This window comes from Heloderma suspectum, chromosome 6, assembly GCF_057233095.1.
Source record: "Heloderma suspectum isolate Gila_16-S chromosome 6, 16-S_ref, whole genome shotgun sequence".
Taxonomy (NCBI): domain Eukaryota; kingdom Metazoa; phylum Chordata; class Lepidosauria; order Squamata; family Helodermatidae; genus Heloderma; species Heloderma suspectum.
The window spans coordinates 73,825,197-73,837,568 of NC_139463.1; the positions used below are offsets into that span (position 1 = coordinate 73,825,197).

At 44.8% G+C, this 12,372-nt stretch overlaps 1 protein-coding gene across 1 annotated transcript in view; it reads right to left on the reverse strand.

The window, feature by feature from the left end:
• The window catches only part of MPP3 (MAGUK p55 scaffold protein 3), a 91,494-nt gene that overhangs the window by 56,620 nt on the left and 22,502 nt on the right, over positions 1–12,372 (reverse strand). Inside the window, exons 6-8 of the mRNA XM_084808290.1 lie at positions 7,532–7,669; positions 6,321–6,402; positions 5,843–5,928 (exon numbers count right to left, since the gene is read on the reverse strand). Coding sequence (XP_084664416.1) covers positions 5,843–5,928; positions 6,321–6,402; positions 7,532–7,669 — 306 coding nt within the window. The remainder of the gene's footprint in view (positions 1–5,842; positions 5,929–6,320; positions 6,403–7,531; positions 7,670–12,372) is intronic.

The following is a 12,372-nucleotide window of genomic DNA, read 5'->3' on the forward strand; positions in this document are numbered from 1 at the left end:
TTCTGCATTCTGCCCATCGCCAGAATCAGATTTTGTTTAGTTCCCAAATTTGGGCAAATGCACATTTGCACGAATTCACGCTTGCAAAAATGCACGAAGTCCCCCAAAATGTGCATTTTCATGCTTTAGCCTATGGGGAAATGTGCATTTTTGGCCATTTTGGCGTATTTTTCAATGACGAAATTCATGCAAAATCGGGAAAGTTAGAAAAACATTCCTCAGGTAAGCAGAACCCGCCGAACAGGAGAAAAGCCAGTCTGCTGAGGAATCCACCAGTCGCATTCATCAAAATCCAAACTCATTTGGTTTCGTTGTGGATTTCTCTGACATCCTTACACACAGGGAAGGCAAAAGACAAGCAAAGCTGGGCTGAGCAGCTTCACCTGCCCCATGTCCGCTCCCCAGTGGGAGAAGGCTTGGGGCAGGCAAAGTGGCTTCACCAAGCGCAGGGCTTCTCAAATGGGATGAGCTCCACATCCTGGAAGGCTGGTTCCTGGCAGACGCGCCGGGTGGAACACCTGCCTGATGCACCTGCTGGAGACCAAATGACGTCAGGGGTGAGGCCATGCCCCTTGAGTGTCACTGGGCTTGTGGAGAGCTGGATGGGGGTCATCTGGCCCCCCACCCGATCCTACTTGCCCACCCCCGTGGACCTTTCCCTTTCCAAATGGACCTTTCTGTGTTTTTTTTGACATTGTTGTCATTTCCCCTCCCCTTCATTTAAAAGGCACAGAAAACACTACAGAATATCCCAAGGACACCTTTGAAACTTATTTGTTGGACAGGAACAGGAAAATGAAAAGGCATGCCTTGGTTTTCCAGCTGTGTAGAACTGCAGCCTTAATAGACAGACAGCACACTCCTATACATGTCCACACGAAGTAAGGGCCACTATATTCAATGGGACTTATGCCAGCTAAGTATGTATAGGATTGCAGCCTCATGGTACATCTTATTCTTGTCTGTTCAGAAGTAAGTTCCATTGTTTTCAGTGCAGATGATTCCCAATTAGGGATGCTCAAGAATTTTGTTTGGTCCAATGTTTGAAGCAAACCAGCTTGATCACGCCTCCCAAACTAATGTCCTGATCGGACTCATTTATCCTTCTGATTTTGTACTACTCCAGATTTTGCAATACAGTGTTCAGCTTTAAAATGTTGCATTAAACATGTTTAAAATGTTTTATAAAATAATTATACAAATGTGTATCTTACACTAAAATGCATATAACATGTGTGTGCATTTCTGTGCAGATTTTTTCCAAAATAAACACAGATTATTGTGGACATGGGACCGAACAGATTTCTGAATAAACACATACAAAACTGACACATCCCTACTCCCAAATGCATACATATATATATAGGACTGCAGCCTTAAAAGGTACCCCCAATTAATTGGGCAACAGATTCTTCTAAGAAATATTTTAAGAACAAAAATGAAAACCTGTATAAAAACAAAGCATGCCTCTTGTTCCAGAAGTATAATTTTTATCCACATGCAAATTTAATTGATTCCATTAATCCATGGACTAAAACCCGTACAACTAATCAACTAAGGACACAATTCTATGCATGTTTAGACAGAAAAAAAGTCCTAGTTTTTCCATGCTAGGTGGGAAAAGCTGGAAGCTGTAGGACATTTTTCTGTCTAAACATGCATAGGATTGCACCCTAAGATTTCTTTAAATTAAGTAACAACCCTAATTTAATATGTTATTTCTTAAATCCTATGGCAAGCTATCAGTTCAGTATTTTCTATTTAGAACATCATTTTAGTTCCAATTATTAAATGATTTCTCTTACGTCACTGTTTGCCTCCATTGACCTTGTCCATTACACTTCTTTTATCAGTCAATCAGTAAATCCAACAGTGAATGGGAGGCTGGGAGAAGGAGGAGTTCAACCTATCTTGCAGCATGTGGCTTGGCTTCTTTGCTCAAATCGTGCAGAACCACTTGCTCCAAAGACTCCTCTCTGAAGTGCACCTCACCTCTGGCATTTATAGCTCGATTTGCTGGCTCAGAGGGTCAGTATTTCAACCTTTTAGAATGGGGGAAAAACTGCACAAATGCCAGGAAACTACCGAAAGAGGAGGGAGAAGGGGGTGGAGGAACCCCAGAAGCCAGATTGGGATCCCAGGTGGGAGAAGGGGGTGGGAGCCGGGGGGAGGAACCCCAGAGACCAGATTGGGATCCCAGGTGGGCCTGAGATTCTGCACACCTGCCTTAAAGCCTTACCTGGCTGGTCAGCGATGGCAGCAGCAGTAGCAGTGTGCACAAAGAGAGGGAGGACTCTCAGCATCCTGGAAATCCCCCAACTCAGCATCCTCGAAATCTGGGGCATGCCGATACACAATGCAGCCAGGACAGGCTGTGATCCACAGGAGATGGAGATCTCACAGGAACATAGGAAGCTGCCTTATACTGAGTCAGACCGTGGGCCCATCTAGCCCAGTACTGTTGACACTGACTAGCAGCAGCTCTCCAGGGTTTCAGGCAGGAATTCTTCCTAGCCCTAGCTGGAGAAGCTGGGGACTGAACTGGGGACTTCTGCATGCAAAACAGATGCTCTACCGTTAAGCCTCTCGAGGGCAATGACAATTGCTGCTTCTGTTGGCACCCAGCCAGGTTTAAGCCTTAAGGGGAAGGGGAGGAGGGTACTTTGGTGACTGGGAAGAGAAGTCAAGAATTCTCCTCTAGCTCAGATTTTAATCTGAAATATGGGGGGGGGGGTGTTCAAAGCTTTGGGGCTTTCAAAGCTTTGTGGTGTGCTTTGAAGAGCTCCCGAAATTCATTTCCAAGCCCAGCTCAGGAGAACATTGCTGGCGTCTTTATTCTTAGCCTCTACCGTGAAGCTGCCTGATACTGAATCAAGCCACCTTGCCCAGTGCTGTCTATCCTGACTGGCCATGGCTCTCAGGCAGAGGTCGTTCCCAGCCCTCTGACTGGAAAACGTGGAGGTTTCAATCAGTTTTCACTGGGGATGCCAGTACTAAAGCTGGAGCCTTCTGCAGGCAAAGCCTCTACCGTGAAGCTAATGGTCCTCCCTTCATTCTTCCCACAGATTATGGGCTCCTTCACATGGAGCTTTTATCGGGCAATTGAGATTGCTCACTCATAGAAGTTTATGGGCCTTTTAGATGACATCATGAACCTCCAGGGGGTCTCCTGCACTATGACCTTTATTCGCTTTTTAAATAGATCAGAGATAATGAGCTATCAAATTACTCTGCCTGTGTTCCACTTGAACTCCCTCTGTGAAAAAGGAAAAGTCGCAAGAAGAGGATCTAGATCAAGGAAACATATGGAAGACTCAGATAAGGGGGAGAAGGAGAGAGGGAAAAGGAAGCAAGTGTAAAGGGAGTCTGTTGCGATCCTGCATTTAAAATGGAAGAAGAAAGCCCTGTTTTAAATGTGGGATTTTAGGCTGGTGTAGAAATGCCCTATGACACAGTAGTGTCCTGGCCCCAACCTGCACGCACGCACACACACACCCATTCATTGAGAAGCACTGGCCAAAGGAATAAATCCCATTATGATGCTCCCTAGAACATCCTGCTTTGGGGGAAAGAGGGGTTGGTGGTTACTGGTATTTCCTTCTTCCCTGCCCCCCCCGCCCATTTCTTTTAAAAGAAATGAAGACATTACTGATGATTCAGGTGTCCTTGGCTACTGTGCCATCTTGCTAGGCCAACTTGGGAAGCGCCAGCTTAGTTCTGAAGAGACATCTGCGAATTCAGTGGTAATTACAGCAGTGTCGAGTATCACGTTCAGGATGAGGGTTGCTCCCCCCACATGCATGCACACACGTCCTCATTCCCCTGCGTGGGAGTTGCCAGCACGTCCTCTCCTCTTTGATGCGGAAGAGGGGCTCCTCGTGGCTCTATAATTAAACACTGTGCCAAAGTTGGCATGTTAAGTGGGTCTCTGCATCACTAGCAATGACAGGAGAGTCACGTTCCCAACTAAAAGACTCTTTTGGGAGACCAGGAGAAGCTTCTTTTAAATAACAATGTTTGGCAGGACAGGGACAGATGATGGGCCCTTTGGAAGTTTGCCCTTCATCCTACGGCTGGCCTTACCATCTGTGTAACACAGAAGGTAATAAGCGGGACGCTGTACTGACCACAGCAGCGCCAACAGTCCAGCCTTTCCCCAACCTTAGACCCCCATATGTTGCGTGACTCTGGCTCCCATCATCCCCAGCCAAAGATGAGGGATGACGAGAGTTGTAGTCTGATAACATCTGGGGACCCAAACAACATGGTGTGGACTACATGGTTTGGACTCAACAGCCACCCCTCAGGGAGAGGGAACTGATCAATTAATTGTGTTGTGGGCGAAGATTTCGGTGGCAATGGAGGAGGGAGGAACAGCCACCCCTCAGAGAGAGGGAACTGATCAATTAATCATGTTGTGGGCGAAGATTTCGGTGGCAATGGAAGAGGGAGGAACAGAACAGGGGTGTCTTAAACTAGGTCTAACTAACTGTCCACCTAGCCCAGTATTTTCTACTCTGACTAGCAGCAGCTCTCTGGGGACTCAGTCAAATAAAGTTCTTCCCCATCACCTACTACCTGAGATCTTTTTAGCTAGCGATGAGAGCAGGGATTGAACCTGGAGCCTTCTGGATGCAAGGCAGGTGCTCCGCCACTGAGCTACGGGCCCTACCTAATGGAAGAAATCACCCACGCCCATCCAAGCAGTTGCTTGCTTCTGACCCAAGAAAAAGGAATTGCGATAGCTAATCATGGATCTGCCACGGCATGTCTACTTTGGCCCACTCACAGAGTGGTCTGGAATATATTAGAGCAAGGGTGCCGAACCTCTTTCAGCCGGAGGGCCAAATTCAATTTCAGAGAAGCTCTCGGGGGCCGCATTCCAGTGGTGGGAGGGAACAAAGGCAAAAGGGCAGGGCTATAGGCAAAAGGCGTGGGTCAAAATACCAGCTTAAAGGCCTTGTTCAAAGTAACTAAGCCTGAGGGGAGGCATTTCCACCTTTTAGAATGGGGGAAAAACTGCACAAATGCCAACAACCACCCAATGATTAATGGTTGGCGGTGGGGCCAGGGGAAAGAGGCATAGCCTTCTGGGGCACCCCGGAGGGCTGGATTTGGCCCCTGGGCCTGAGGTTCAACATTCCTGTGTTAGACTGGTGCTGGGGAGGACACCACACCTGAAGGACCCATCCTACTTTTGAGGAAGGAAATTAGTCCAGCCCTGTAATTTACCAGGAATAAGTCAGAACAAGGACAGAAACCCTGCCAGGTTATTCCTGCATTCAGAAAGCACATCTGAATGCTCTTTTAGTACCATCTGAAAGAAAATTAAACCTCTCCCTCTTTTTTGTGTGTGGTAATCCTGACAGTAAATAGTAAGACTGCAACTTGATTAAAGAAATGCTAATCGATGAATCGTACGAGTTTTTAGCCAACTAATCTACCGATTAAATTCGCATGTGGTTTAAAAACAACATTTCTGAAGGAAGAAGCACAGTTCCTGTGTTTTAGATGATTCATATGTGTCCTTGCAGCAGGCATCGTCTTAGAGGAAGCATTCTCTCCTAAGAGAGAGACAGAAAAAGGGAACGGGTGCCTTTTTTAAGATGGATCTTGTCCGTTGTAACTTTTTTAAGATGGATCTTGTCCATTGTAACTTTTATAAGCATTGGTATGAAAAAATACAAAACCTGCCCTAGTTTGCAATCCAATGGCCATTTACGTGGGAGCAAACACCATTGAACTCAATGGGGCTTACTTCTGACTAAACAAGCAAAGGAGCGCACTGTAAATACTGCAACCCCAAAACTTGGTACCAAAGTGTGGAAAATGCAAAACAAACCAAAATCTGGCTAATTTCCTCTGGCCGTTTGTGAAGCACAGCAACCCCATTGACTTCCCGCAGTTCATCTCCCACATGGACAAGACCTAGGAAGAAGAGGGAGGAAAATATTAACAGGTAACTCTACCTTTTTTAGACTGGAAAGCCTTCACACATTGCCTGTAAAACACCGAACGGCTCAAAGCCGGGAACAAAGTGGGCCCCGAGCAGGTCAACGCATGAATGCCACCAATTCCTATTACTGAGCCTATGACCAGAATGAGCAGAAAACTAAAACGAAATCTTCCACATTCTCACAAATTCAACTGGAAGTACAACTTTAGGTGTCCCCACTCAGCCGTAAGGCTCAATGGACAAAGCCGGGTCAGCTTGCTTTTTGTTTTGTTTTTCAGGGAAACTGGAAATCCTGAGCGAGTTCAAGCAAGGCCCTCTCTCATTTGAATGCAGAAAAGAAACTCTGTTTTTTGAAGAAACCTACCGCTACGGTCAGCTGCCCCTCCTCTCATGATGCGTGCCACAATCACAGCGCCTGTGTGCTCATCCCGCCTGATTGTCGCCCCCTAGAATGGAAAGCAGATGCCCATCAACGCCCAGCTTTTGCCTGATACCTGAGACCAGATTAAACCTCATGAAGACCACCTAATGCAGCCCGTGGTTTCACACAGTGGCCAAAGCGCATGGTTCTCGGAATCCCATAGGCAAGGCATGAAAACAACTCGCCCCTTTGCACATGCACACCCTGTAACTAGTATTCAGTGATGTTCTGCCTCTGCAAGCACCATTTAGCTATCATAGCCACTGATGGACATATCTTCTATTAATACATCTGATCCCCCTGAAGCCAGCAGCCATCGCCATATGTTGTATCCAATCTTAGTCATACTTAGAGTAGACCCACTGAAATGAATGGGACTTAAGTTAGACTAACACTGAATATCTTCCATTTTTTGTAGAACTCAATTCCATGAATGATGTGTAGCATGAAAAAAGTGCTTTGTTGGGTCTGTCCTGCTGAATCTATTGCCAATCCAGCTGACCCTGAATAGCAACAGCAGTTTGTTATTATTTAATCGTTGTGAGCTACCCAGAGACCTCTGGCTACTAGGCAGTATAGAAATGTTATAAATAAAGAAATACAATATACTTTAAAATACCAACTAAATAATCAAACTATAAACACTACCAAAAAATCCAGTATATTCCACAGCCTTCCCCAACCTGGTGCCCTCCAAATGTGTGGGGCTACAACTCCCATCAGCCCCCAGTCAGCATTGCCCTTAGCAGCTTGGGACCAGATTATCTGAAAGACTCCCTTCATGCTGGCTGGAGATGATGGGAATTGTTGCCCAACACATCTAGAGGGTGTCTAACTGAGGAAGGCTGAATTAGACAAACTCAAGGAGTTTGGGTCTACTAATGACTCTTAGCCATGGTGGCTAAATAGAACCTCCATGTTCAGAAGCAGTATGGCTGCAGGTATCCAGTTGCTGGGAGACAACGGCCAGGGAGAGCTATTGGCATCATGCCATGTCTGTGGGCTTCCCAGAGGTGTCTACTTGGCCACTGTGAGAAGCAAGATGATGGCCAAGATCAACCATTTTGTCAGGTCAAGAACAGCGCTTCTTATGTTCTTCCAAGTCCTCACCCTTTCGCTGTAGGCAACACAGTCTGCACGTTCCACATACATACCAAAGGTTCTTTATTCTTCACCAGACGAACTATTTTCACCGATTCCTCATCAAAATCGTCATCGATATTGTCTGGCAAAGGAGGGAGGACGGGATCAAAATTCTTCTGGGCGACAGTGTCATGTACAACTAGCATTGCCTTGAGGTCATGGGGGAAGAGAGAGAGAGAGAGAGAGAGAAACACAGCAAGTGAAAATGGGAACGGATTAGGGCAGCCTTCCCAAACCTGATGCCTTCCAGGTGTGTTGGATTGCAGCTCACATCATCCACCAGCTGATGGGGATTGTAGTCCAGCCCAACTGAAGGGTACCAGGTTGAGGAATGCTGTAGTAGGGCTTCCTTTACTGCCAATGCCCGAGCAAGGTGACTCAGTTAACCAAAGCCTGAGACAAAACCCACATGGCTACTCTCTCTGCTTGAAAAGCTTCTCCCATCCTTGACCCCACTTCTAGCAACTAGAGGGCAAAACAGGAGCTTTATTTCAATTTCACAGAATCATAGAATAGTAGGGCTGGAAGGGGCCTACAAGGCCATCGAGTCCAACTCCCTGCTCAATGCAGGTATCCAAGTCAAAGCATCCCTGACAGATGGCTGTCCAGCCTCATCTTGAATGCCTCCAGCGTGGGAGAGCCCATCACCTCCCTAGGTAATGGGTTCCATTGTCGTATTGCGCTAACAGTCAGGAAGTTTTTCCTGATGTTCAGCCGGAATCTGGCTTCCTGTAACTTGAGCCCATGATTCCGTGTCCTGCACTCTGGGATCATCGAGAAAAGATTAGTTTGTTTTATGTTTTCAAAATTTTCTCTACCATAACTTGTGGCCAAGCAGGCCTACCATGCTGCTATCACAATAAAACCACGAAAACCCAACTGAAAACAATCCAACCTCATAATCAAACTACAAAACAGCAGCAGCAAAGAGGAAAATTATTTCAAACATCCAAGCAGCTGCACTAACGTCAAACAATTCAAAGAAACGTGTCATCCTGTCATCCCCTTTCGAAACACAATTTAAAAAAAAAAAAATCTGCTTCAATTGCAAAACCTAAATGCTAATTTATAACTAAAAGGGAAAAGAAAGCAAACTTATAACCTAGAGGAAAAATATAGAAGTTTGGATCTTATCCTGGAATTTATCATTCCAGAGAATGAGTTTATTTTTCTATGAAAATCTGTTTTCTAAAATAACTCCTGGGCAAGTCGGTTAACTTGGCCATCAACCCAATATTCCAAAATTGTTAAATCCAATTGTAAACTGGCAGTACTGAAGATGGTTCCAAAATGCTGCTCCAGGAATTTTTACTATGGGTTATAGATTAATGACCCTATATCCAAATTCCGATTCATGTGCCACTGCTTATATAGGCAAAACTGCACCACCAATGCATAAGAGGGAGGTATCCCCTTGGGGTAACCCCAAGGTTTGCAGAAGCACAGAAAAAAAATCTTTAAGGAAAAAAAAACACTTTGAGGGAGATGCAATGTGTGAAGTAGCCCTTCAGCAAGCCTCTCTCGCTCTCTCTAAATTGTGGATCCTGATCCAGAATAGCACTAGAGCTGCAAAAGGCTGCCCAGACATAATGTGAAACCATAGCTTCCAGGCATTCAACAAGCAAACCACGGTTTAGAGCTGCTTGTCTGCATTTGGGCATCTCTACACAAGCCTAAAATCCTGAATTTAAAAAGGGGCTTTCTGCTTCCGTTTTAAATGCAGGATCACGACTCCCTTTTTCACCCGCTTCCTTTCCCCCAGCTCCTTCCCCCCTCCTTCTCCCCATATCTGAGTCTTCCATTATCTTTCATTGATCTCACTCCTCTTCTCGCTGCTTTTCCTCTTTTCATGGAGGGAACTCAAGCAGAACACAACAGGGTAATTTGATAGCTCATTATCTGTGATCTATTTAAAAACGAAACAAAGGGCATTTAGTGCAGGAGACGCCCTGGAGGTTCATGGCGTCATGTAAAGAGCCTGCCAATCCATCTCAATCACAGGATAAAAGCTTTGTGTGAAGAAAGCCTTTGTTTCATCATCTGTAAATACATCAGTTCACTCCTGTCTCCAGGCTGCAGCAGCCTCTTCAGACAGAGCAATGGCCGTAACCGCAGTTTGACAACAGTCTGTGAATTCAGATGTAAGGGCAAACTAGTAAGCCCAAGATGACCAGCTTCAAACCATGATTTCAGATCCTGCTTAGTCAGTCCCACACAAACCACAGTTTGTGGGTGTTCTCACATTCAGACATAACACAAAAACATAGTTTGTTTAGCTACTGATTTCTACTGAATTTGTTTAGCTTTTGCTTGAATTTGTTTTGCTGCGTTGTATAAACTGTTATTTATCTGTGTTACTATTCTCCCCATTTGTTTAATTATTTGTTTTTTGTTGATGATGAATGGTTTTATTGTGTTTTATTGGCTACACCCAATTTCAGGATTATTTTATAATCCAAAACAGGCAATACATTTCATAAATAAATAAAATAAATCAACCATGGTTTTTTGTTACGTGAACTCAGCATGCCTACAGATAAAAGAGTATTTTTAATTTTAATTTGTTGATTTTTACTTTTTTAAGCTTTAATTTTTGTGACCTGACCAGAAAGCTACTGGGCAGTATAGAAATGCAATTAATTAATTAATTCTGCATTGCAAGTGTCCAGGTGGGTGATCCAAGAGGGTACATATGCCTCATCCCATTTCTGAATGCAATCCATCGTCCTTGTCACATAAGGATTTACCACACTTGATTCAGCAGAATCACACATGGAAATCTGCTTCCATGTAGAGATTGTAGAACCCAAGGCAATCTCTAGTCCAAACCCACTAACTCCCTGTAAACATCAGCAACAGAAGACAACACATATTTTTGTGATCATATGTGCAACCACATCTTGGAGGGCTCATCTTCCTGGTGCACATGAAGCATGCGCACGTGTGTGTGAGAGAGACAGAGACAGAGCACAACTGTGAGAGAGAAAACTTATTTGGACTCCAATTCTCTCTTCATTTCCCCTTAAAATGGTCTTTCCCTGCTGTACTTGCATGTTTTATTAGGTTGGAGATAAATCTAAAAAGAACACAATCCCTGCGCTTGCCTCGTATCATTAAATATTTCATACAATGGATCTGAGCTGGCAGCAAGCCACAAAGCTGCAGCAGAGTCTATAGAGGAAGTATTTTTCCACAGTTCAGGGAAGAAGCTGACTTCTGAACAAAGTAAATTTACACTGATTGGTGGTGGCGGGGGAGAAATGGCTAGGCAACAGCAATGCAGATGTATGTGCACACAATTTTTTAAAATCCTCAAATGTAGGTATTAGAAGTCAATCATAAACAAAATCTTTGCCAAGAGCTTGACGCTCAGGCATCAAAGATCAATGCCCTTTTAGGTGCTATTAACAGAAAGAGAGACTCAAAGCCTGAGCGACCAGATACAGCACTACAAAGACCCTTTTAGAGACCTGTGATCAATTCAGCTCTTAACAATTATTTACAATGTGCCATCAACATACAGAGAAAGCAGAAGAGACAGGTCCCCACCCCAAAGACCTTACAACCTACATTTCAACAGTGCTGGGGGATGATGGAGCATTGTGAACCGCCCAGAGTGCTTCAGCTATTGGGCAGTATAGAAATGAAATGAAATAAATAAGCAAGCAAGCAAGCTGCCTTATACTGAGCCAGACCAATGGTCCATCTAGCCCAGTATTGTCGACACTGACTGGCAGCAGCGGCTCTCCAGGGTTTCAGGCAGGATTCTTTTCTAGCCCTATCTGAAGATGCTGTGGATTGAACTTGGGAACTTCTGCTTACAAAGCAGGTGCAGTTCCGCTGAGCTGTGACCCCCTCCCCGAACGGAAAGCCATGGGCAACGATGACAACTAGGAATGGCTTGTGAGCAAATAGACTACACAGACACAGGCCAGCCTTCCCCAACCTGGGGCCCTCGAGACGTTTTGGAATGCAATTCCATAACCCACAACCATCAGCCATGCTGGCTGGGGCTGATGGGAGTTAGAGTTCAAAAAATCTGGAGGGCACCAGGTTGGGGAAGGCCAATACCAGTGTTGCTTTACACCACGCTCAGCTGCATGCAGCAGTAGCTCACTGGCCATTTGAGAACAGGAAAACTCACTTCCAGGGGAGGTGATACCGAGTGCAGATGAAGGAAGGGGAGGGTGCATAACTGCTTCCCACTACTCTGTTTCTCCATTCCAAACTGCACCTCCCCAAGCAGCTCTCTCCCCGGAAATCAATGTGTGCTTGTGAAGGTAAAAGCACGCACACGATATATTTCAGACATTATATGAATGTTATACAAACACACACTTATTATACTTTAGATATAAAAATAGATTATATCATTACATACACTTATAGGCACACACACTTTCATCCACTCCCCCATCCCTCCCACTCCCGGCCAGATGGAGAAGACCTCATTGCCTTTATTAGGTATAATCTATCTTAATTTCTATTTCTATTGCAAATGATCTTGTCTTTGAACCAGTCGATAAAAACAACTTAGTTCTCTGCACTACCTGAATTCCTGCCTTATTCTGAATCTATTATAGACCTCTGCAATTTGAGCTCATTTGAAAATCATTGTCTTCCTATCTTACAGCACTCAGTAAAAGTTATTAAAACCCAGTGCTGAAAAACCCTGTTTATTATCCGCCTATTCAAACCTAAAAGGAAGGAGAGCAAAGAGTTCCCTCCCAGTGTGGGAGAATAAAGGTCTCATGCTAACAAGGGGGAGAAACACTTTATATCATGCACTGAGTGAGAAAGGAAAAGAAGCAATGGATTTAAATGATCAGGTAGGTTTGGTTAAACATCGCAG